Source organism: Pterocles gutturalis, unplaced genomic scaffold, assembly GCF_000699245.1.
Source record: "Pterocles gutturalis isolate BGI_N339 unplaced genomic scaffold, ASM69924v1 scaffold21515, whole genome shotgun sequence".
NCBI lineage: Eukaryota > Metazoa > Chordata > Aves > Pterocliformes > Pteroclidae > Pterocles > Pterocles gutturalis.
Genome location: NW_010146543.1, coordinates 21,516 through 48,021, shown reverse-complemented (window position 1 = coordinate 48,021; position 26,506 = coordinate 21,516). Strand labels below are relative to the sequence as shown.

At 43.2% G+C, this 26,506-nt stretch overlaps 1 protein-coding gene across 1 annotated transcript in view; it reads left to right on the top strand.

The window, feature by feature from the left end:
• Nucleotides 1-26,506, top strand: part of LOC104470749 (scm-like with four MBT domains protein 2) — a gene marked incomplete at its 3' end in the record, with an annotated part of 66,352 nt that overhangs the window by 20,624 nt on the left and 19,222 nt on the right. The window contains exons 4-6 of the mRNA XM_010085785.1: nucleotides 14,569-14,657; nucleotides 18,150-18,396; nucleotides 24,652-24,749. Of these exons, the coding sequence (XP_010084087.1) occupies nucleotides 14,569-14,657; nucleotides 18,150-18,396; nucleotides 24,652-24,749 (434 nt within the window). The remainder of the gene's footprint in view (nucleotides 1-14,568; nucleotides 14,658-18,149; nucleotides 18,397-24,651; nucleotides 24,750-26,506) is intronic.

Sequence of the window (26,506 nt, the reverse complement as noted above, 5' to 3'; positions counted from 1 at the left end):
GTATAATTTCCCTTTCCCAGTCTCTCATAATTTCCCCCAGAGGAGTTTTGGAATGGAAATGCCATCTCAACTGTAAGACTAGGCCTAGGTACTTAATATGGTGATATAATAAGTAAGACATTGACAGACTTAAATAGTTGCCAGTGGAGACATCTGTGGATGCCATTCATATTCTAAGTTAGGCACAGTTTTGGGTCTTTGTATTGGAGAACGAGGTGGCTTTCTGTGCATTGCTGTACGATCTGGGAAGGGTAAATAGCACAAGGGACTTGATCCAGAGCATGCTGAAGCTGACATACACATTTCTTCAGTGGACCTTTTTTGATCACGTTGAAGATCAGATTATGTATTACTAGAGCTGAGCAGGTATAAGAGGATTTTCTCTGCTCTTTTAGGACAAGGACAAGTCAAGTGTCTAACATCATGTCTTCAGCAGTGTTCCTTCAGATGCACCTGGGGCACCTCAGATTTTGCTTATGAGGAACATGCATATAGTGAGCTTGGGAAGCTCAAAGTGGCAGATGCATGTGCCAGCATGATTCTAAGCCAGCTGTGACTTGCACTTGATTTTTCCCTTATTATGCATGATAATATGGGCTCCCAGTCACCATGGAGGGGGCTTGCTTCCCGAAGCAGACCATATGCTCCTGGAGCCTGTGAAGGTAGCTGTTACGCAGTGCAGAGATTTAAGTGATTCTCCTATAAAGCATTTTCCTGATGCCAATTAAAAATCAGTTCCTCTAACCCGGATTCCAAATTCTGGGTCAGTTCTGGCCCTTCTGCATGACATTGGAAAGCTATTGGTCTGAATTCCCAAGTGATTTGTTTCTGTGTCTCTGTGTGTGTGCTCTCATTTCTATTTGATTTTGGTCACAGAAGGAAAAAAAAACCCAACAAACAAATAAGCTTAAGGACATGCTACAGCCTGATTAATGGTTTATTTTGTGTTGTGAGGCAGAGCATCCACCTCCTGCATTTGTAGCAAAAAAAAAGCTTTTACCTGCACTGTCAGCGTTGGGAATGGATGAAGAAATGAGGGGAAATTCAGCATTTTCAGGTCGTGGTGTAAAAATCCATCTACCTCCTAAAGTGCTGGGGTTGACCTAGAAGATGTATCCAGGGAAGACTCCTGGAACCATCCGGCTATGTACTGTCGAAACTGTACTGAAGAGGCTCTGCTGTGATGAGTGTAGACCCTAAAGAGGCAATGAAGAAATCCTGTGGTTCTCCTGTGCTGAGCAACTCCGGGAAGGTCATCAGGGAGTCACTGGACATCAGGAGGTAGCTCCATTTGGAAAACCTCTTTCCTGTAGAACACCTACAAAATTTCTTTAGAAACAAAGAAGCAAAAAAAAAACAACCTTGAATGAAACGCTGCGTGGTGGAGATGAGATTAAAAGCTCACAAACTAGCGGAATGAACCATGGCTCTGCGCTAATATTTGGGAGCTTTTGATTTATCAATGAAGGCATTTGGGTTCATCACAGCATCATCATCTCCAGCCAACATGTCCCAGACTGATGGAGGAGTGAAAATTTTAGAATTCAAAGGAGGTTTGGAGCACTGTGGAAAAGCTGCTGGCATTTAAAGTCCTGTAACACGTTATTCTCATTTCAGATGATGCCTTGCATAAAGTTCTACGTTGATCTCTTGTTCAGATCTAAACCCTTCAAAGTTTGGGGGGTGTTTTTGATGCTCGGATTCATAGTTCAAGCCCTTTTCTAGTTTCAAGTGAAGAAAACACATGTTTAGCAAGCGCAAAATGAGCCTTGATGGAGGGGTACTTTGATGGCGTTGCGGTGATGATTATGAATTTGCATCTTGTGAACAGAATGTTAAGCACCTCATGGGGCCTGGCTGTGCTCAGACTGTGCCGTTAATTTCAGGAAGGATGTGTGATGAATGCTCATAAGGCCCTCCAGGTTCTGATTTGCGGCGCTTACGTCACGCAGCTGAGAGGCTCCTAAGTGATTAAATGGGATTCCATCATTAGAAGCTGGCAATACAATTCTGATTAATTACAGAATGCACTGCAAAGCGCAAAATAAGTTGTTTGTTTGTTTTGGTTTTTTTTTTTTTAAACGTATGTTTCTGCTTTGTGGGATGTCACAAGGTGAAGTCGTGGAGAATGAGGCTTGTTGGCTATTTCCATGATAATTCGGGAGTGTGCTGGCTCACTCTTGGGTCATGGGGATGGTTAGATTTCCAGTGCTGTCCCATGCTCTGGGCATAAGGAGTGAGATTTGGAGAAAACAATGGGCAAATCCTTAAATTAGACCTACTCCATCCTGCTTTGCCATTTGTACCTTGCAGCACTGTTTCTTACCAACTCGAGCATCATGGCATCAACCTCCTGCCTGAGTCCTGCCAGGGTTTTCCCACAGGGTATCCCTCTGCCTCTCGTCTCTGAGATGTATCTTTGCCTTTGTGTTGGGGATCCAGGCTGAAAATAGTAATGGCTTGCTTTTTCTTTAAAATCACTGTTTTTGGGTGTTCTCTGGGTCTTGTGCATATCCGGTGAATTTGATAATAGAAAAAAAACCTTTAAGCATTAACCAAAACTTCCATCCTTTTTTTATTATTATTTTTAATTGGTGTTTCCCACCAGAGCTAAGAAAGAGTTGTCTTGATTATTGTTCTGTAGCGTATTAAACAATACAATGCATATAATAAACTGCAAGCATCATCCCCATTAATTTTCATATTTCAGTAGAAGATGGAAAATGAAAAAAAAATAAAACAACCCAGAGTGGATTTCTTGGGCATCAGGTCCATCTTTATGTCTTCTGTGATTTGGTGCCTTTGTTCATAGTGGATATTTGCAGTAGACTGTTGGCACTGCCAGGGAAAAAAGGTAATTGTGCAGTGGACTGGTTTATGCTTTACATAAGAACATTATGCTGCTGTAAATTTGTTGCATTTTACAGAGCTGTCTCTGAAGAATAGCCTTCAGGAAGGGGATTTAGAAGTGAGAAAAGGCACTTAGTATGTGAGATAATTGGATGGAGTTTGGAGGCATGAGGTCAGAGCCTTGGGCACAATATTTATACTGCAGTGACATCCCCTTACAAAACGGCCCGTAACTTTCAGATGTTGTTATGCCACAGAATCCATTTGGGACTGGCTTGTGAGATCCCAAAGAGGGCATAAAAGTGTCTCTCATGTCCATTTGCAAAGGCGAGCCAAGGGGAGAGCGTTTGGATCAGGTAACCTCCAGGCTTCCTTTCCTCTGCTAGCTCCACTTTGGAGCATCAGAGAGATCTGGTGCAATGCAATATTATGTGAAAGACCCTCATACTAAATAAAATCATAAATCATAACAACTATTGGCGTGGTCCAGTGGTCATAAGAGATACTAATTCAGGGTATGAACCGAGGTGATGGCTACATTGCAATAGTTCTGGCTATGGATATGAATGTGATCTTGGATGGGGATTTATCCAGGAATTACTGCATTTTTCTTTATAGACATACCTTTTTCCTCTTTCTACATTTCTGGAACTAGTACACAGGGAACATATGAAGTGCTTTCTATAGGCTTTACCAGGTTGATGACGGGCAAGCAGCATCCTCCCCGATGGCTTTCAAAACATTTAAATCAGGATTTTACAAAGTGTCTGTCCATCTCTGTCTACCTGCAACAGCACATCTCTGTGCCTGCAAAGATACCCAGATGCCTTCTTGGTTTTTACCCAGAGGGACTACAGCTTGGAAGCAAATAGCTGAGCAGCTGCCTGCTAAGTGGAGTTTTGGGAAGAGAATCTGGTGTATGTACCCGTGTCTCACACAGGCACACATGTAACCCATCTCCTGCAGTCACACTCTGAGCTCTGTGACCTGGGCTGCTTTGGTTAAGGTGGTGATTTTGCCTGGAGAACAGAGCTCTTAGAATTATTATTATTTTTTTTTTAATCTCTATGGGATAAAAATGGATTTAGAAATTACAATCAAAATACCAGGTTCCCCGCCTCTCCCAAACTGCTGATTTGACATGGCATTCATTAAGACTCCTGGGCTGAAGACTGGGAGTTTGAGCTCTCATCGCACATGATACATCTCTCCTCTGCACTGAGCGTGGTGCTTAATGCAAGCAGAGGAAAAAATAATCAAGGAACGTACGTGGAGGCTTGAGGTTAAGTGGCAAGAGCCGTGGAGTTTGGATGCTCATTTTCACAGTGAGCCGTCACCCTAATGGACATTGATACTAATGATGGAGGAACCCCTATGGTTATATGGTTTGTTCAGAGCTTTCAAACACTGGGCATTGCCTGGCTTTCAGAAATAACCTTCCTGGAACTCTTATCTGTGTGTGTACACGTGTGGGACCATTTAAGTCAGCTATTCCTGCTTAATTTCTAATACTGTTGTTGATAACAATGACATTTAGTTACCTCGTACCTTGAATTGAATGGGCAGAGAGCAATGTTATTATTACCTAAATGTTATTAGGTAAGAGTGGAGGAGAAAAATTCTGGAGAAGTAGAAGCTAAACTTTGTAGTTATGCATCAGGTTTCCTTCTAATTTATCGCACGGGTAGCCAAGAATAAAGTCGTCCCTTTTTTTACCACGTTGGATGCTATGGCAAGGTCAGAATGATCAGCCTTCATTTATACCTGCCAGTGGAAGAGAACAGATAACTGACTCGAGTAAAGATGCTTGTGTCCAGGGAATCTTCTGTATTCCCAAATCAGTTGCCAGGTGGCTGCTTTTCCCAAGTCAGGGTAGTGTAATGGAGCTGTTGGTGTTGTTTGGTACCTAGTCTGGATGGCAGGGTTTCGGAATTGTGTTCCAGCTGGAATGAATGGAAAAACACTTTAAAAATTTAAATAAATAGGGTTACACATGGTATATGCTCTGAATGCTTCAACCTTGAATACCACCCTGTTGAGGCTGGATGACTGCAGGTGATTTTTCATTATGTTGATGGAGCAGGTGAATTAATTGGTGGCATCTCTGCGAGGCCGAGGGTGTGAAGAGGTGAGTTTCCCTTGCCTCTTGCCATCTCCCACCTGCGAATGGCTCTCCCTCCTCCCCTGTTCCCATACTCCCAAGAGCGAGCAGTGCTGCATCTTGGTGGTCCCTGTCTGTGCTTCCACGGGGTCTTCTTACGGCGAAGGGACGTGACAAGTGCAAATAGAGCTGATAAATTTGCTGCTGGCCTTTAGCTACATAATCTGATTGCAATTGATAGATAATGCCATGAACCGCTTTCCTTATCAACACACCTCTCCATTTTATCCCCTTTTTAAAATTTCAAATAAGTGCAAGTAAAGTATTGACTTTAACCGAAGGGAAGTAATTAATCACAGTACTTATGAGTAGATAATTTACTGCAGCTTGCATGCAGGATGGGTACCTGAGGCTGTTGTACTCAGTCGATGGAGGCAGGCTGATACAGGTTAATGGCACGTGGGTCACCGTGCTGTTGGGATTCATTAGGTAAATTTCTCTTCTGATCTCGGGCAGTTGAACTTGTAAGCAGAAAGCCATAGCAATGGCCTCTCAAGAAGCGTGTGTTTGTTTCTATGATGTTGTGTTTGGGGTGAAGACAGCTGGACCTACTGCATGGAGATGCCTCAGCAGTTGCTGGTGGTGACCCTTCTGCCAGTTAAAGTGTCTTGTTGGGCTTTGTGAGCTGCAGTGAGTTAATGGAGAGGATTGCTGTAGGATCTCACATCATTCAAAAAAATAACTTCAGTGTAAGAGCATCCGCTCACCCCGGCTGTGCACACATGCTTTTTTCCCACAGCATCCCGCATCCACCTTCTTCCACCCATGGTTCCCACAGCTGGGTTGGAGACGTAGCACAGGCCAGAGCAAGCTTCAAGAAATGAAAAGCAACTCCCAAACCACCCGCTGCTTTTGTGTTGTTAGAGAGATAACAGTTAATTAAGGACTAGAGAAACCCAAGGGGAATAGTGTATATGTCTGTGAAGGACTCAAAGGATGTTAGGAAGTAAAGTCTTCTGTGGACAGTGAGACAGTTTTTTGCACATGAACTTGCTTTTTTTTTTTACAAAGAGAATATCAGTGGATCATTTCTGGAAACCTTGGATAACACCAAAAAGGATAACAGTCGCATTATACTGAAATTCATTGCATAGAAAAACCTACAAGGGGACTGTTCAGGTGAGAATCTAAAGCATGTGTTCATGCCTTTCTTTGGTTTTACTTTTCTTGACTTTTTCTAATCAAGGGGTGCTCTTGCAGGCAGAATTGGGTGTGCAAGGGTTAAAGTCTGTGCATTGGCCCTCTCCTAGCTCATGGCCATAAAAAGTGCAGCATGGGTAGTCTTCTCTTAGGAATGGGATCAGGGTGTTTTGGGTAGCCAAAGTGTTTTGAAGACAATTTAAAAATCGTGCAGAATATTCTTATTGCGTGAAGTAGCTCATGCGGGATGAAGAAATAACATTAATTTGAAATTTACACATTTTCAATTTTATTTGTTAAAAAATTATGAGTTAATTAACAGCCCTAACAGCTAGTAGATCAGTCGATAGCATAAAGCAGCATCTTCTAACAGTGTGAAATAGCTACTCGTTCTGCTACAGCTATCACACCTCCTTCTAGCATCTGTTAATTAGCCCCTTGGAAATTCTTATGAATGGGACCACAATGTGCTGCTGACTCCAGGAATGTGTTTTGAGCACATATATTCTTTGATGCGCAGTTGCTGAAAACTTCTGGTTTCCATGAAAATCCCCTATATATAATATTTTCTTTAAAAGCTTCTATATTTAAGACAGGTGAAAGGGATGCCTGAGCTCTGAAGTTGCTCTCTCTTGATATTTATGGCTGCATCGTTAGGAAATCAGATCAACAGCTTTTGGTGCACATTTTTTTTCTTTTTTTTGCACTGCATTTTCATTATTTTGCGATCCGATTCGAACCACAGAACTCTGCTGGTGTGAGAACAGAAGATTGTTTGAAATTTTAAGTAAGAAAGTTGTTTGAAGATGTCTCCAGCCACATTTGGCTTTTTCCAGGGAGCCCACATAAGAATCCAAAATGATCAGTCATTTTTCTAGAAAATGCCATTAAATCACTAAGAAGCTTTTTTATTATTATTTTTGATTTAATTTATTTTTGAAATGCCTAATGGGGGATCTTGTACTAGGCTTTGCAGGGTATTCAGCAGAGGATGTTCCTTGCCCTGAAGGACCTGGGGGTAGTTCAAAAGCAGCATAGACACAGCCTGAGCCCTTTCCTTAGGGGAGTAGAGGGATCCTGAAGCAGGAACAACTCTCACGCTTCCATCCCATTTCCACATCCAGTCTGGTTCATAAGGATATCTATAGTTCAGCAAGCCAAAGGAAAATGTTTGGATTCAACTGTTTTCTGTCCAAATGCTGTTTTATCAAAATGGAAATATTTTGTGAGGATGTGTCAGTTTTGACAAATTGTTTTGATGGGTGAAGTCTAAACAAATTGTTTTAGCATTCTATGTTATTTTGATATAAAGACATCTCATTTTGACTCTATCATTTAGACCTTTGTAACATAGTTATAACATTTATATGTTAAGACTTTTATAACTATATATTGCATCAAATGTGTGACAACTTTAAAATTTTAAAAAAATCAGTATTATAAGGGTTCTATATTTTTACATTATGCTATTTACCTTTTCAAAATGTGCATATCTTAAATATTTATATATAATATCTGCATATAAACTTTTGAACATCCTGAGTTACTTGTTTAGAAAAATGTAATTTTTTATGACATCCTGATATTTTAGTTTATTTCATAATGGAGTGACAAGAATTGCTCAGGTCCTGTCCAGCCATGATTCCTCTTGTTAACTGTTTTTGTTCATTCCAGTCCTAATAAGGAATTAAATTTGAAATAATAAGAACAGTTGCCACAATGAGGTTGTTGTCACTTAACAGATTTATCCCAAAGGTTTTAAACGATTTTATAAAGCTGTTTGAGATACTGTTCTTCACATATGAGAAAACTGAAACTCTGTTGTTTAGAGGTTGATGGGGTCCAGTAGGGATACTCCAGTAGAAGTGTCAACAGGTTGCTGCTGATCCTGGGTTATTAAAAAACCCACAACATGAAAAGCATTTTTTCAATTTTTTTTTTAAGGTATGGTAAAAAATGAATATCATTTGATATGTAACCCCATAAGGTATTTCTGCTGCTATGCATTTCTTTTACTGAACACAGCAGTTCAAATTTCTGAGTCTTGCTCTTGTCAGTCGAGGGAGTGGTTTGGGGGGGGGGATCATAAAAAGGCCAAAAAAAAAAAACCACAAACCCCACGCATGTTCCTTTATCTTTTTTTTAATTTTTTTTTTTAATCCTTTATCTTCTCAGTCTTTCAGATTTCAAGGATTTTTGTGTGCTTTGCAGTGAAAGAAAAAAAAAAAAGGGAATGAGGATTTTTGTATAAACCCATGACCCTGGGAGAAGTGTCTTTAAGAAAAAAACAGCAACTACTAGGAGACTAGAGAAAATCCCAAGAGTTGGGAATGTGATAATAGTATCTCATATTCATTGAATGGAGCGCCTGTGACTCAGTGCTTTCATGGGACTGTAAATGTTCTTTTAATCTCTTATTTCTCTAGAGAGAAAGATAAATCTGAACCCGTTATATGCTGTGGCCAAGGCAGGACACAGATTTATAGGATTGCAGGGGCAGCTGGTTGTGCTGTGGGAATGAAGCCGCTGTCCTGGCTTTCAGGCATGTGGTCAGTGGGATTAGGGGGGATGTGGTGATGGAGGGTTGCAGCTCTCTGGCCTTTTCCAGCCCGTGTTTGTGTGGTTTTCATGGTCAGCACACACAGTCCAAGGGGAAAAGGCTGTTTTTGAGCAGCTGATGGTGCACAGTGAGCGATGCTCATGGTACTTTGCACATCAGCCAGGGGTTGCAGCAGCCCCTGGTCCTCAGCTGCTACCACGGTGGCCAGGTTTGGAGCAGTCAGGTCCAGCCACAGCCCGGGGTCATTGGGAAAATGAGAAGAATGGGTAAAAGGGAGAATATGGCAAGGGATTGAACAGGGAGAGAGGAATGGGAGTCAGAGGTTTGGAGCAGGTTGAATTGAGTAGAGGAAGAAGTGGGAAGAATTATTATTATTTGAGGGATATTGGGTGCGATCTGTTTTTTGATGGAGTTCAGCCCTGTGGAAGGGGAGCTCAGTTTTATCACCTGTACCGTCACTTCAGCGGAAATAGTCTTAATGTGGAAGGGTCCTTTTTCTTTCTAATGTAAGAATCTGCTGTCATATCTGCCAAACTAGAAGCTGCTCTCTGAAATGAGTATTTTTCGTTGGAGGAGGCAGGAGGGCTTTGCATTTTCCTGTGGGAGACGCAAAGGTATTGTGCTGCAAAGCCGGCAGCGGAGCAGGGGTACTTGGTTTTTACTTTTGCAGGTGTGGATATTTTCACTGAGGTCTATTAGGAAGAGGCAAAACCTAGGCTCAGCCTCAACCAGCCCAGCCCAGTGCTGAGCATAGCAACTGGTGCTCTTTGGGGAGAAACGTGGGAACTTTCCCAGGGCTTTCTGTAGTGATCTAGACCCGGATGGATTTTCCTCTCTGTGCAGTTAGTCCTGCGTGAGTGTAATCTGGAGCAGAACCGTTGGCTCTGGTATGGATACGCCTTGGCCCAGTAATGTGCAGATCTGGCCTCTTGTTTTGGGCTGCTTTGCTCTAAGGCAGGTTGTTCTGTGGCATTTTTGTGGCAGGAAGATGCTTTAAAGCATTTGGCCTTAGAGCTGCAGAGATGTGAAAACAACCACCCGTACTGGCTCCGAGACGAAATGAACCCGATCCAAAGGAAACAGGTACATCTGCATGCACAAGCTGCAGCTCCACATGGGGCTGTGGTGTCGCCTGCTAAACCTGGAAGAAAAAAAAGCAGTTACAAAAGCACTGGTGTTTGGGGAGCATCTCTTGATGCGATGCATCCTTGTGTTTGGGCTGTACTGTGTCTAATACGGTGCAAGCTCTGACCAATGCTTTTTCCATGGTGAGGGTGTTGCGAATACCTGTCTCCTCTCTGGATTATCTAGTGTTTAATCATTCAGTTCAGCTCACACTGTGGCCTTTGCATCAGTGGGATCACTCAACTGAGTCTTTTTTTTTTTTTTTTTCCTGCTACTGAGTCTCTACTTCTCTTGAATCGTTTCCACTCACTGGAATAATTTGATGGCAGTTGTCCCCCAGGGTCTCAGACCATTGCACAACCTCTTACTGATCCCTTCTCTGCACAGCGACCCCGTGCAGGACCACAGGACTGGCAGTAAGATGGGTCTGTTGCTCATAGCAATAGTGGGACTCTTGGCCAAGCTGTGTCCTTGTAGGTGGAGCATCAAAGCCTCGTGCTCTAGAGGATCAATGTAATTATTAGGATATTAGGAGGAAGTTTTTTCCAGTGAGGGTGGTGAGGCAGTGGCCCAGGTTGCCCAGAGAAGCTGTGGATGCCCCATCCCTGGAGGGGTTCAAGGCCAGGCTGGATGAGGCTTTGAGCAACCTGGGCTGGTGGGAGGTGTCCCTGCCCATGGCAGGGGGTTGGAACTGGATGGGCTTTAAGGTCCCTTCCAACCCAAACCATTCTGTGATTCTGTGATTATGTTACTGTTGTCTTTGTCAAGCAAGCCACCAGTGCTTAGGGTATAATTTCCAAAGCAGGCTCAATGTAACTAGAGTATCTCAGATGCTTTCTTGTTGTTGGGCCTGTTTGGAGCCCCGTTGTGTGGGTGACAGTTCCTTTCCAAGGTGCCACCTTCACAGGTGACCTGTGCCTGCTGAGGGAGGGGTGGGTGTGCAAAGGGACGGGTAATTTTCACTACTTAGCCCCACTTGGAGAGGATTTTATGCATTGGTAAAAGTCAGCCACAAGTACCAAGGACTTTCTTACTATGAAGATTTTTTTATCACTTTTTGAGTCTGTGCAGCTCAGCAGGAGCCAGGGTGGCATGAATTAGGGTGAGATTAATCATGCGCTTCTGAATTACTGCTTGTGCCCGTCACAGTTCGTGGTTGGAGAGGGCTCATCAGAGTATTGCCATTTGAAGGGCTGAAGAACACATTTTGTCCTATGTGACTTTTGGCTTTTGTAGAAGGACCTACCTCCCTGCATGACACGGTTCTCTTTGAAAGGACTGATGATTTATTTTGCTTTATTTCTCATGCATGTGTTTCCCCTGCACCAGAGATGTTAGCTGAGATCCCAGAGGTGCATTCAGCTTGACAGGTTCTGGGTGGGGGAAGTTCGCAGAGGTCTTGTGGGAAGAGGGATCCACTGGACAGTAGAGAAGACATGGATATCTGAGCCCCGTAGACCACCGCTGACTCACTGAAGTTATTTAAGGAAGGAAAAATTGTTTTGAAAGTAGCAATACGAGTGGAGCTTAGGTCCCCATGGAGTAGGATCCTTTGTCCTGTCCACCTTCCCATCCTACCAGTTGACCAGTGAGCTGCAGATGGGCTCTAAAAGCAGAGTTCTTCCAGCTTGTCTGCAGTAGGAGAGGTTCAGGTGGGTTTTTTCCTGTAGCTAACAAGTGGAAATGTGAATTAGCAATTGAAAATCAGTGCTTCAGTTCACAGGTGCTGAGGCTGATACACCAGAGAAGCGTCAGCGTTACTTGAGATGGATGCTCAGGTTGGGCACCCATGTGTTACACTGACAGCTATTCTCATTTACCCAGCAGATTTTCCTTTGTTTGAATATTCTTGTTTAACATTTTGCTTGGTCCTCGAAAGCTTTTGCAGGTATCATGATGATTCAGATACACTTCATTACTGCTAAAAGTTAATATTTGCATTGTAATGACTTGAACTGGAGTACTGAGAAGGGTGATTGCACTCTATAGGCACAGAAAAAAATGCAAATCCCTGTTCCTAAAACTTCCAGTGCAATCTTTTCTCTCTCAGAGGTTTCAGAGTCCCTTCATCTACACTGCAAAAGAAGAAGAAAATAAAGCAAAACAACAAATATTAGGTTTATTTGGGGAGGATAGCTCTGAAACCACTCAGAAACTGGGAATAGCTTGTTTTTTTCAGCTGAGTCTGGTCTGAAAACAAAGATCACCTTGGCACTTTTGGACTTTGGAAGCCTGTAATCTGGATTTGAATGTGGAGAGGGGCCCCACCTTATTTAGGTGTCAAAAAGTTGTGAGGTGCAAGTCTTTTATAAAGGACAAGAGGGTTTTTTTGAGACTCATTAGAAGGGGGACGGTCTGGCAGACAGCAGGATTTGTAAATCAGGCACTGGTACGACATCTCAAATCAGGAATCTGGAAATGGAGGCCCCTGAAATCTGTTGTCAACTTTGAAAATCCCTTTTTTTTTTCCCCCCTCCTCGTGCCAGCTTTGAAGGTTCGAACTGTGGGGTTTTTTTATCACATTTGTCATTCCTTAGTAATGAAGCTCTGGCATTGAAAATTTGGCTGACAACTTTGTGGGTACGAGCCAAAATGAAATTCAGCTTGCACCTTTCTGGGATGCACCCGGTGCTGTTCACAGCGAGAGGCAGGAGTCTGAACGAGAGGGACTCCGGTTTTATTCATTACAGCAATTACTATCTTCTCACTGATGCCGAAATTAAGCTTGTTTTCGTTATCCTAATGTAGGTGGACAGGAACTGATGAGGTGTACGCAACAGGAATGTTGAGAGAGAAAGCGTCATCTATAAACCATTTCTTCTCAGGCTATTCCTTCATCTTAAATAATGTGAAGGTCATCAATCTCCTGGAAATCATGTAAAATCAGTGCTGCAAAAGCCTTAGAGCCATTCCAGGCTAGCTCAGGTTTTATTTTATAGATGCTCAAGTCCATCACGTTAAAGTTGGCTAATTTTAAATACATTTAAATGCACTTTGAAAGTAATTTAGGTCTATAACCTGAGTGTATAGTTCAAGTGACATTGGGAGAACTGGCTTTTGGGGAAGGAGCACAACTCAGAAATGAGGTCTGATGTATGGTCTGTTGGGCACGGCTTCTGTCTGTCTGTGGCCAGCTGTATGCATTGCATAAGGTATTGAGGGTATAAACTGCGTATGGGCCACAGTCCAAGTGTGCCAGACACCCACGCAGGAAGCAAACCCAACCATCAGCATGTTTTGTGACAATGTCGTATAACTGTCCTTGGGCAAACCCAGTGCTCCCTCTATGAATTTCTTTAATTCAGTGTTTGGCAGCCGATGGCTTGCGGGTGCGTTTCGAGAAGGCTCAGGTTTGGTCTCCTCGTCTGGAGGTAGTGGTGGCAATATTTGTGCTCGTGTTGCTGTGTGCATGTCCTGCTCTAACCGCTGAGGTTGCACCTTCTCAGAGGTCCCACAGCTCAGGTTCTGCATTGTCAAGGCATGGTGGCAGCTGACACCCATCCCTGCGAAGTGCTGCAAAGTCACCGTCACCGAGCTTTTAAAAACATTTGGATATCCCACTCTGATTTGTGTGAAAGGCTGGATTGCTTTTGGTTGACTAACATGGTATTTCCCTAAAGTGTGGAGCAAAGGACTCCACTTCCTTTGAGCAAAAGATGAATGCTGCTATCATTTAATTATTTTGGACCTACGCTGGTTAATGACAGCCCTTCGTGGCCTCCCCTGTGTGGCAGTGGTCTTTAAGCCATGTCTCCAGTTATTTGTTCAGAGGAAATGTTTTAATTTTCAAATGCTTGTGATTTTTCCTTTCCATAGGTGGTGTTGTGTTAGCAACGTAACTATATTACTGTGGTTTGTCTAACATATAAGTAAGATCTTTTGGGAGAGAAAACTCTTTCTGATGTAATTTAATTCCCATGGACAAGCGGGTGGAAATAAAATTTCTGGGTTTCTGACTGCAAATGCACAACATGCTTGAAGAGGCATCTGAATCTCTGAAGCTGAGATTTGCTGAATTGCCTTTTGGTGCCCAACTTTTACTGGTTTCAGCAAGAATTCAACCAGAATTTGAATCCCAGAGGCAACATTTATAGATTTCAGTTCAAATCTTATAGAACTATGTGGATATGGATCCCTAAAGTGGCACAGGCTTACAGTGTTTTGCTCTAACATTATTATTTTTTTTTTAATGTAATAGAAGTTCCTGATAAATTCTTTAAGTCTTCTTGCAGGTGTATTGACTTGGTAGCTGACATACGATGTTCTCAGGGTTGATTCTGGTGCTTTGTGGGGCCAAGCACCTGGAGTTTCTGTTGTCGTGCTGAGGATCTGAAAGTTTGCACAGTCTTTTTTTTTTAATGTGAGGTCATTAGCAAACATACAAAGGGACTTTGTAAATCGTATCTGAGCCCATGTGGTAAGGAGGTAACGAGTGGTTACACCAGCAGTGGCCAGTTCTGAATGGGAGAGATGGAGGTGATAAGGCACGCTGTTGTAAATCACCATCAATGGCTACGGTGGAGCAACACTTTCCCTTATTTTGGGAGGCAACCATGTGCACGGGTTGCCCAAGGAACTGGACAACAAACCAGCTTTTCTCCTGGTCTGGGTTGCAATTGTATCCGAAACTTTAGAGCTGGTAAACCCCAAGGAGATGTCTCTAAAATACATGTGGCAAGTCCATTGCAGTCTGCTGTGCTAAGCGTTTCTTTTCTTTCCTCACCCTCCCCAGCAATCAAAGAGAAATACATGGACTGGACAGAGTTTCTCATCCATGATTTGACCGGCGCCCGGACGGCACCTGCAAATTTACTGGAAGGCGTATGTATTAGATTGCAGTTTCTCTCCGTTACGGTGTCGTGATGTGCATGCTGAAGCTGTGTTTGCGCTCCCGATGTGTAGGGCTGTGTGCTTACAGTGTCTGTGTGCTGGCAGCAGGGTCCAATTCAACGCTGGCCAAAAGTTGGTGGAAATGTTGCCTTGACTCTTCTGGCTCTGCTTCTGACCTGGTGATGGGTAGTTTGTTTTGCCTTTAGGCTGGAGGGTGATGCTTAGAAAGTTGGGTACTCAGAAAAGTCTGTGTGGTGAAGAAGACCATTGAGGGAGTCCGTAGGAAGGAGGACACAGCCCTGCAGTGCTCCATTAGATTCACCAAACCAATAACCTGAGCTTTTGGGTCAGGACACAGGTTGGAGAGGGGTTTTAGTAGGTTCTCATAGAATCACAGAATGGTTTGGGTTGGAAGGAACCTTAAAGATCATCCAGTTCCAACCCCCCTGCCATGGGCAGGGACACCTCCCACTAGCCCAGGTTGCTCAAAGCCTCATCCAGCCTGGCCTTGAACCCCTCCAGGGATGGGGCATCCACAGCTTCTCTGGGCAGCCTGGGCCACTGCCTCACCATCCTCACAGGAAAACATTTCCTCCTAATATCTAATCTACATCTCCCCTCTTTCAGCTTAAAACCGTTACCCCTCTTGCTATCACTACACCCCCTGATCAAGGGTCCCTCCCCATCTTTCCTGTAGCCCCCTTTAGGTACTGGAAGGCTGATGGAGAGCACTGTCAGATTCATATATATATGGAAATTGCCCCCCTCCCGCCCTAGGACATTCCCTCCACTTGAACACAGCACTCAGATTTAGCTGGGGAGTTGAGTGGGGTGGTCTCCATCGTGGTCAGTCAGGAGAGAAGGGGCTGGTTTTTCAGATGCACCCCTACGGCCAAGAGCCCAGTCTGTGCAGCGTATTCACACGGTGACTTGCACCTGGGGCAGCCTCAGCTTGCCTTGAGATCTTGGACAAAAATCCCGCACGTTCACCTTGAAACTGTGGGACCCGGGCACCTTCTCCGTCAGGACCTGCCCTGCTCTCCTGGGGATGCTGCGTGGGCATTTGGAGAGGAGACAGCCTCCCTGCAGGACATAATTCTCTCTGCGCCTTTGTATTTAGGCTGGGACTGAGGTCATACAGGTGGTTTACCTTTGTGTAAACACTCATGTTGGCTTTTTGGAAGCAGGTTTGCATCCAGGCACCATTTTTGATCATTTTGTCCCTAGTCACTCCCACCAGCCACAGCTGCATCCTTTTTTCCATATCCCTGTGCAGTATGAGCTGCCTGGCAGGGAGAATTAATACCATCAGGAATTTTTATTTTTTTTTTCCTTCAGCCTGTTATCTGAACAGCCCTTACATGCCCAAAATAATGCACATCCTCAGGTCTGCTGCATCCCTGTTCCTGGACCACTCCCAGGTGACACAGGCAAAAAGCTGGTGGTGTCCAACACCCATCTCTGGTGTATGCCAATGCCATCGCGAACCTCTCTGTTCCCTTTCCATAGGTAGAGAAAAGAGGCAGCCCCAGGCAGAAATGCAGACGGAGAAAACAGTGCATTGGCTGTTTCAAGTTTCTGACCCTTTTTTTGGTGTTTTATGCGATAATAGATGTGCTTAGTGCTGTCTGTGTTGTGTGATGTATGTAACCCCCTGTCGACAGATTTGCTGTTCGTGAGCGCTGCAGATTGTTGTTATGCTGTTAAATCAATATGTACTGATCTTTTTTTTTTTATTATTTTTACATGCTAGCTATGCCTATAGAGACTTTTTGCATTATGGTACAGGTTAATATTTCATGTAAGCCAATTATTAATCTTAGCCATTCAGTTCTCGGGATAAGTGACAGCCCGTTGCCTTAAAATTTAGCACACAAATCAGAGAAGCAATATACGCTTTTATACAGCCAGGGATTTATTATAATAAATGAAATTATTACACCATCATTTTGTATTAAAGAATGTTTTGCTGCAATGAAGCAGTTGTATGAGGAAAAAAATATCATTAAAGTAGATTTCTATTACATTATTAAATTCTGACACAGCATTTTGCCGTGAAGTAATATTTGAAGAGATTATACAGGTGCTTGTCACTTACACTACAGAAGAGTGGCTTATAATGGCAAATATATTGTTCTGAGAAATATCTATTAATCATAGAGCTGGTTAAAACTGTACATATGATAAGGTTATAGCTAATTTTAATTGCATTTTTTACCAAATTCTCATTCTTTTGCCTGCATTTTTGGCTTAAGAGAGATGTAGTCAAAATTGGTTGCGGTTCAAAATGTTGAATATTTTCACAATTCAATATGAAAGAGAACTTTTTTCAAAAATAAGGCTTTTTCCTCTCTTTTTTTTCTTTCAGCCACCCCTAGAAAGAACCATCCTGGACTTACTCTGATTTACAGTATTAATATTTTTAAAAATACTGTGAAAGGTTTATATTGTTTAATTAAGTAAAAGTGGGACAAAAACACAGGGAAAAGAAAGTCCTTGTTTTTAATATATTTTGCCTGTGCTTAGCATCTCCTTTGGAGACCAGTGCTCCCAACTCTTGGGCTGTTTTTAATACTGTTCTTAAAGCCAAGGAATCAAGAAATTGCATAAGAATGGGAACTTGCATTTAAAAAAAATAAGAAATCTAACTGTTACATTAGTGGAGAAAAAGCTTGACAACACAGAGATGCTCACAATCGCAAAACAAAAACACAGAGCCCCAAAGGTATCGTTCTGCAAAGCATCTCATGATTTTTTAATGCCTGCGGTTGGCAGCTTTGCAGGTGTAAAGCACATGTGTAAATGGGATCACCGAAAATACAGTGTATAAGCAAATAAACTCACTGGGGTTTCCTGGGCATGGTGGCTTGACCCAGCAAATCCTGTGTGCCTTGGGCTTTTATCCCAAGGCCACTTAAGCTGTTGGGAACCTGCCATTGGCTTTGGGCTTTGGAGTACCCACCATAGACCCTTGCACCCATGGCAGTGGGGAATAATTTGCTCCATGTGCCAGAAGGAGTGAGATAAAGCTTTTGGTGGGAAAAATCAGTGCACAGAGGGAAATTTTAGGGTCCTGCGCAAAGTAGTCGCCTTTTAGGTAAACACCAGTGTCCAGTCCTGTGATTGGTTCTTATCAGCTGCAATCAATGAGAATTTGGTTTGAAATCTTCCAGTGTAACTGGGCTTTGAGTTGTTCAGGAGCATCTTAAGTGGATGCGCCTTATGAGCTGTTCTACCTTTTATTATTCTTTTTTTTGTTGTTGTTGACGATGTCGGTTGAGAAATTAGCACAACTGTTGTTTTCTGTTTTACTTCTGAATTTGCACTTGGAAGACATTGGGTAAAATAGAAGAAGAACAGACTGTTTGCTGATCGCTTGGATGATGGTGTGAAAAAACAAAAATAATCTTCTGCTGTCATCTGTTTCCTTGAGAAGTCTTCAAATAAAGTTTAAAATAAGGAGTTTTGCTTCTATTCAAACAGCCTCTGCGAGGAAAAAACCCTGTAGACCTCATTACAGTTGATTCCTTAATAGAGCTGCAGGATTCCCAGAATCCCTTTCAGTACTGGATAGTTAGTGTGGTTGAAAATGTTGGAGGAAGATTACGCCTTCGCTATGTGGGATTGGAGGAGACTGAATCCTATGACCAGTGGTTGTTTTACTTGGATTGCAGACTTCGACCAGTCGGTTGGTGTCAAGAGAATAAATACAGAATGGACCCACCTGCAGGTAAAGAGCCTCCTAAAAATATTATCTCCCTTTGTGGCGTTTGCTGATGTTTTGAGAAATTCTTGCAACTCGTTATTTTCTTCTCCAGCATTCACATTGCTTTGACAGTAGTTTCTAGTGGTACCACAGATGGCATGTGAGAGTCATCTAATTTAGGTTCAAAATGGGTCAGGTAAATTGTGTTAAATTTATTTAATAAATTCAGTTTAGCTTAGCTCGCTCCTGGAAGGAAGCAGTGTCCAATAAAAACTGTTTTGTGCAGTTTTTCCAACAAGAAGCAGAGCTGATGGGGCTAGTCCAAGGATGTGCCTGCTTGCCCAGCCCTTTTCAATGGCATTACGGTGGCCACATCCTCCTGGCCATGCTGTAGGCATCCTGTTGGAGGTCTCACTGGGAGCCAGTCTTCTGCTGTCCAAATCAAGTCCCAGGTGACACCTCACAGCATATATTGGGCTCTGTTTGCTTTCCCCTCACCCAAAGACCTCCTGCCCGTTTATCTTTCCATGGCCACACACATTTCTCTTGGGTAGCAGTACACCTCCATGAAATTTCCCAAGGCTGGAGAAAGTGTTTTGGGACCCTCATGGTCTTTCTAACACAGGTCTTTCATATTCTGCTGTAGCATCGCTGTACGGCTGCCAAATGAGACCTGCCTTGTGTGTAACCAGCCAGAAAGTGCAGTGAGGGTGCTGGGTTTGTCTGCCTGTCCATGTCAGCCTGCCCATTGAGGAGTTACGGGATGTCTATGGGTAGAACCTAAGAAAATATTCCCTTTAGTAAGGGTGGAAAGGGTCTTTCAGATTTAAAAGACCACAAATTTTGTCTTTCATTTTCTCCAAGGGAGTGAAGTCTTTACAAGTGCGTCAGACCTTGGGACATCGGGAGATGCAGCTTGGGGAAGAAGCTCTCTAGAGTTGAGTGTAGTGTTCAGACCAGCTTGGAAGGAGCGAGATAGGGTCTGCAGTTAAGCCAGTCTGAGGTCAGAAACTGAAAGTCACAAATCCAGGGGCAGGAGCCAGGCAGAGTTGGACACAAGCAAGACTGGGTAAGGGCAGAGTTCAGGGGTCAGCTGGAATCAGACGCTGAACCGTGGGACTGGGTTTGGCAAAAGGAGCAGGATCAAACCAGCAGGGCCAGAAGGAGTGCAAGGCTGAGTGTAGGGGAAAACTGAGGTTTAGCAAGCTGGATAAGGCCTAGGGACCACAGCACAGAGGAGAAGCTCAGGGCTGCTTGCAGCCTTCTGGAGAAATGCTTGCAGAGGCATTCACTGGCAGGTTCTGGGTCTGGGTTTGGAGATGTGCTTTCATCCAGGCTAAATGGCATTGTGGTGGAGGTGGACTGAGAGGGCGAGTTATCCCCACCACACCAATAATGTTACTAAAAACTTTGTGAAAGATTCTGGGCATTTTGTTTTCTCTCTCCTCAGGATGTTTGGCTCTGCATGGTCCTGACTTGAGGTGGTTGAGTCAAGTTGACCTGACTTCTCTTGGAGTTAGGGATCTGGTTAAACATGACAGTTTAAACTGTTGCATGCATGGTCTTGTTTGGGGCAGAAAGTGTGCAGCGTCTGTATTTTTCGTAAAGCTGTGGCATATACTTGGGGCCGCAAAGCTGTTAGCCAAGTCCTGTGGAGCGTGGCCCCCCATTCAGTAGCTGTTGGCAGCTCCAGGCCAGAAGACCAGGACTGCTGTTTCCCTTGAGAGATAAGGTGCTTTCTTGGTTAATGCACACGTTTTGGCCCAGCAGACCTATTCCACATTTTCCTGTGTAGGTGAACAACTTGTCCATGCCTCATTTTCCTTGTGTTGTGGGTGAAGTTTTTCCATGAGTGTCAAACAATAGGAGAAAGATAGCCCTCCTTTGGGTAGGTATTTCTGATGTGGCTTCTGTCCATTGCACCTGATACAGAGAGGTTACCCCGATAAGTGCGATTGTCATGTTCAAAGTCTGTCTGGGACTTGGTTCTAACTTGGGGTCTCAAATGCTTTTTGGAAGCATGTCTTTTTCTTCACTGATAGATAGGGATCAATGTTCCCCATCACTTCTAAATTAGATGCGAATGCTGGAGAGCATGAATATCACTCACTCTGTTATTTTACAAAGTACTTGTGTAACAGAGAAACACTTTTTTATTGACTATCTTTGAACCCTCTTGGCCTGCATAGGTTTGGTGAATCAATAGAGAAATGTCCCAAATGAGATTTGTGCATCGTCTTTGTTTACTCCATTCTCTTTCTACTTTTTCCTCCTTTTAGCCACTTGTGCTTCCTTCTCTGTGGATTCCCCACCCTTCCCCCCCACCCCCCACACACCTTTTTTCTTCTTTTCATTTTTTTCAGTTGTCTTGTCTCTAAACTTGTTACTGGACTCTTTATTTGCTCAAGTTGTTTACGTTTCTTCTCCCCCCTCCTTGATTTGCCTGCTTCTAAAATTTCTTTTGTTCTCATCTGTCTTCGTCTGATATCTGTTTCATCTCGTTGGCATTTCTCTGGTTATTCACTTTTTAGTAAATTTTGTTATTAATGAACTCAGTGCCCCAGATCTTCTTCCTGACTTCCATTGGTCATTACTTTACATTTCCTGGAGTTGTGTCTCATCAGAGTTTGCTGAGAAAAGACCTTTTGGGTCTGAACCCTTCCGTCTTCTCGCAAGTCCTCTCCTGAACACTGCTCCCAAGGATCTTTCTTTGATCCCCCCTTCTGGTCTACCCATTTGTCAGGCTCTGCACTCCAGAGAGTAGCCAGACCAAAATCTGGGCAAATCTGGTGAGGTTCTGGAGGCAGGAATCCTGGTTGTTCCGTTTCTGACATAGTGGACTATATTGGCCATTTGGTGTTCACCTAACATCAACATCATAAAGCACAATGGATGAACAAAGCTTTTGAGGCCGTTGTGGTATCACATTAACCCAGAGGAAGAAAAGGGAAAAAGCCAAAGGACTGGTCTTAAGGGATCTTTTTCAAATTCAAGAGTCTGCAAATGAAATCTTGGAGCAAGGAGGCAGGGAAGCCGTAGTGAGTTGTCAGGATGGCAGCAGGCAGCTCTAATGAATCTCAGGGCTGAAGCTGCTAAACCAGAAACTGTCACAGGGTGTGATTTCCTAAGGACCCCAGGCCAGGAGAGTGTGCCCAGAGACACATCCCTGCCTGCTTACATCCTTCCTGGTGACTTGTATAATAAACAGGACTTGGACTAAAAAGATCTTTGGTGTCACTAGTGTGGACCTTCTTAGGAAGGAGCGAGAGTTTGTGGGCAGTATTTTGGTTTTTGACACATCAGGGATTAGATTCACCTGCCATAGTGTAGGCATCGAAAAGACAGGTCAGCAGGAGTTATTGCTTTCTCTTTATGATCAATAGAGACAGGGGATGCCTAAGACGTGTCTAACCTAGGGCAGGTGAAATGACATCTTCATAAGCCCATTTTTTCCACTCAGAGGGTTGAGAGCAGCGAGAACAGACCTGGTTGTCAAACTTTTGAACATCTGAAGCCAGTTGAGGTGACTCCTTGATTGATAACAGGAACAGCCTTAGACTGTATGTCAAAGCTGTTGTCAGTCTCCTCTGAAGAGACACTGAGGACATGCAGTTCCTCCCAAATCAGCCTGTGTGTTCAATTGCTATCAAATGGGGATGTTCAGTTGCACGTCAGTTCTGGAGGTTGTTACGGTGCTTTGCCTACCCTTGGCTAGGATGCTGCTTATGCACCTTCAGCATTATTTCCCCTTGTGTCTGGGCTGTGATTTTTCTGTGTTGATCCACCTCTGGGGTATGCCAGGTTGGGGTTCTCCTTGCACAGCAGTTTGAGGTCAGTCTTTCAACGATGCAGAGCATCTCATATAGAGATCGCATGGATCCAAATGTCTACAGCATTTTGTTTGAAGAAGTCTCTTTTCTAAAGGCATCCACATGCTAGCACCCACTTAATGTAAAAGAATGGGCAAGAGGGTCCTTACGGAATAGCATCCTGGCTGTCTTCTCCAAATGGGAACTTTCATGGGCTTTGTGTATCCCGTGAGCTCTTTCAACTGAGGCAAAGGGGTCGTAGCATATTTTTCCCCTCAGATGAATATCTGAATCCCCTCCTAGTGCAAACTGGCATAGGCTGCTTGGCACAGAGCCACTGATGGTCTTGTCTCAACTGCTTATGCAGGAAAAGATCATCTCATTTTATGTTACTTCCTATTTAAAGACAAATTGGCAGTCATTTTAATTGCTCACTGCTTGTTAACCTAAATACAAATTGACACGGTACACTTTGCTCAATTACCTGCAACCTTATCACTTAAACAAAATGCTTTATGCTCTTTTAACCGTGCAATTTAGTGTCCGTATACTTGCTGGCCTAAGCTAGCTGCCACTAATTAAAAGCACATATGATATTACTTCCTGGTGATTGAAACCATTGGAATTATCTTCCTCTCTCCAAGTTTGTTGACTCTGCCCAAAGAAGTTGCTGCTTGTTTTCACTGACTTGGGGCAAAAAGTCGCCCCAAATGTCACTTTCTTCTCTCCTATGCTTCACTGTCATCACGGTAGAAAGCGAGGGTCTGCTTTCAGCTTGCTCTGGCCAGGGAGCAGGGGTGCATTTTCCAAAACTCAGACTTTTTGTTATTTGAAACAACAGCCTGGCTGCAGCCGTGTTGTATTGAGTATTTCCCTGTTTGGCATCGTTTAAGCCAAAAAGGAAGAAATAAGGTGAATCCTTTCCCTCCCTATGCTTCAGGCTAATCAGAGCTCCTGCGAGTGAGGGAGAACTGGAGCAACAAGGCTATAAAATAATGAACAATTAGATCAAGAATGCACTTCTTAACACTTGTGCCTGCTGCATGTGCTGCCAACAAAGACTTGAAATATATATTGCTCTTAATAGCCAAACAGTTGAGGAATTAAAAATACAGCCCTGAAAGGTTAACCTTTCCCTTTAAGTGTGTTTAAATTCATGTACATATCCGTGATGCCTGTTCTGGAGTAGCAAGGTTTGATATAGTGGAAGTATAAATACATCCACTTCCAGTGAGTGATTCTGCAAATCCTATTTTGATAAGGTCTTAAATCTGTTCAGATCAGAGCATAAAATTCCCTCGTACCATCAGTTCTAGGTGAAAACAGTGCTTGCCAATTCCTTTTTTTTTTATACACATTTTTTATTTCCTCCTTCAGAATTGTGAGATACAGCAGTAAATCTTTGCTAGCTAGTAAATATATATGGTTATTAGCTGTACAGGATTTAAATGCAAATTGGGCCAAATTGAACTGTGCTGTAAGTGTGTGAAGCCAAACAGACAAAAGAAAAGCTTCACACTGTTCACTCTGTGTAAAGTTTCAAGTTTATTATTGAGTAAATGTTCATTTCCATTTTAACAATTGTTGTGATCTGTCTACCTATCTTGTCTCTTTGAGACTTTGATATGAATGTTCTGCAATAACTTGTTATGTGCAGTATAACAATATGTTTTCTAGGGCAGAAGTAAATCCAATATAATGTTCTTCGTCATGCTATTGTTTCCTACATTGTTTTGTTTGACGATTCGTAGGCATTTCACTGCGCTGAACCACAAAGGGCTTATTAATACAATGATTTAATAATATTAAGCCTATTTAAAGAAACTCTGTGAAAGCAATGTGAATCTGCACAAAGGTGTTGCCTAAAAGTATAGTGATGAAAATTCGTTAAGTGTAAGTCTTTGAATTGGTGTGATAGTCCGGTTTGAGTGTGGTACCAACAAATGAGTCTGGGTAGAGATCTGGCTGAAATGTTCCTTCCCACATCTACCCCCATTCACCACAAAAAAACCCCAACCCAACTCCACAATAAAAAATAATAATAAAATAAGACTTTCCAATGAACAGAAGCCATGGTAAAGTTATTTCTGCCTTTGTTCAAATGTAACTAATATTGGCTGAAGACCTGAGGCTGCTCAAACTGGAAGACATCAGTTATTTTGAGAATTGAAAATCAAAGGAGAGTTTTTGTTATTTTCAACTACGATTCTCATTTCTTCAGCAGAAAATGAACAATGTATATTTTTCTGGGTTTTACTTCAGGATATAAAACACAGTCTTCCTCAAACATACCCCTGCTCGTTGCTTTTGTGTTTAATTTATCCGCCCCGTAGAGCTTGGAATACACACACTGTTCGTTTCACTTGTACTATCCATTTTTGTGACATAGGAACTTGAGTCTTTCAAAAATGTTTGATCTCCAAACAGTCACCTCTTGGTTTTGTTGTTTTTTCTGTTGTCATCGCTTTAGATATCTATTCTCTGAAGACTATATCTGAGTGGAAATGTGCTCTGGAAAAATCCCTTAATGATGCAGCAAATTTTCCTCTTCCAATGGAAGTGTTCAAGGTAAAAGACGCACATTTTTCCTTCTCTTACAGAACCCCTGATGAATAAATACCATGCGGCGTTAGTGGCTTATGTTAAATTTTTGCAGGAAAGGCCGTTGCTCTAATACATCACTGCGAAAGGTCACAAGTGAGATGTTTGTATAAAATGCAGTTTTATGTGCGGACTTTCCATTCTGAGAACTGATTTCTTGCAGTCAGTGTTTATAGGGGCTGGGGTCAGTCAGCACTGATTTCTCCAACATTATTTTTAATGTGTCCTGCCGTGAAAATGCAGGGCTACGAATATGAAAGTTGCCATCAACTAGCCAGCTTTCTCTGAGCCTTGCATCAAAATTTTCATCTGATCAGGAGCCACAAGGCAGGGACCTGTAGTGGAAGTGGGAGATAATTTTGCTCCCACATTCTTTTTTTTCTTTTTTTCCCCCCTCATTCTGGTTTTTAATAGATAGAGATGTGCTTCAGCCCTGAGGCACCAGCTTTAATTTCCTGTCCAAATCTACACTGCTATTAATCATGACGGCTCTAGATAATCCTGATTTCTAGCTGTGCCCGTCTGGTTTCTAACAGTTTCATCCTCGTTGCAGTGGGGTGGGCAGCGCGGCCGCAAGAGGATGCTCAGGGAGGTGTGTGCCCTGCCTCTGGTGTCACCTCCTGCTTGGGGACCTGGTGGACCACGGTGCCCTCCCCACCACTGCTCTTGGCTCATGCAGCCTGGTGACCTTCTGGGTTCTGTCCTTGCTCATGAGTACCGTTGCACTGGGGCATCCTAAAATACCCATGCCATTGGAAGAAGGCACCCACCGTGCCCCATTGATGTCCTGGCAGCTTTCTGCGAGGAATCCAGGCTCCTCACCCATCTAAGATGTACTTGAATTAGCAACATGAATTGGGGAGTGCTTTGCTAATGGCCCGGGCAGTGGCTCATTTACTTGCGATGCGAAGGCTGTGCTGGGCTGGGAGAAGTGGGAAGATTTGTGTGTTAGCTTTCGGCACGAATATGGGTTTGAGAAGCCCCATGTTGTGGTGGGAGTGGCGTGCAGAGGGTTTTGATTCTCTGCCATTTGTTTCATACAGCGCTTCAATCCGCCAACTCTATTAAAAGTTTGCTTTTGCAGCTTCAAGATCAAAAATGCATTGTGTGGGGCGGGGATTAAATCACAATAGGGAATGCCTAATGTGTAAATTTTATTCCTGTCTATATGAAAGAGTGAAGAATGTTTCTGATGAGGCTCATAAAACATCCTTTTTTATTTTTTGTAAAGTTTATAACTAACAGCTGTTTCGCTGCATCTTCTCAGCATGCCAGACTTATACCCGCTTATTTTAATTATTGCATGAGGGTCATAAATTTAAATTCAGAGAATCCCAGTTGCTGTACCGTGTGGTTGGAGCTTGCAAAGATGTTCCTCTTAGAAGACAATGTAAACCATTGGAATGCTTGAATGGCCCAAGAGGAGAGTTACTTTGGGGCGAAACGTGACAAAAAGGCAGGATTAGGTCAACAGGACTTCTTTATTTGTGATGTGAAAGCTGAGCTGATGTGAAAGGGGGGCTGAATTCAGTGCCTGGTGTTAGCTAAGCCCCTGTTACTGGTTCTGGGATGGCAGGAGGCTGAATAAGGGGTTTGTGTGTGGGCATCACTTTTTCTGCCCATTTAGGGAGAATCAACCCCATCTTGTGCCTGTTAATTAAGGAGGAAAATAGGAGAGCTTGGCCATGCCTGTGAGCATGTCTTCCTCTAGTAACGACTTAAGC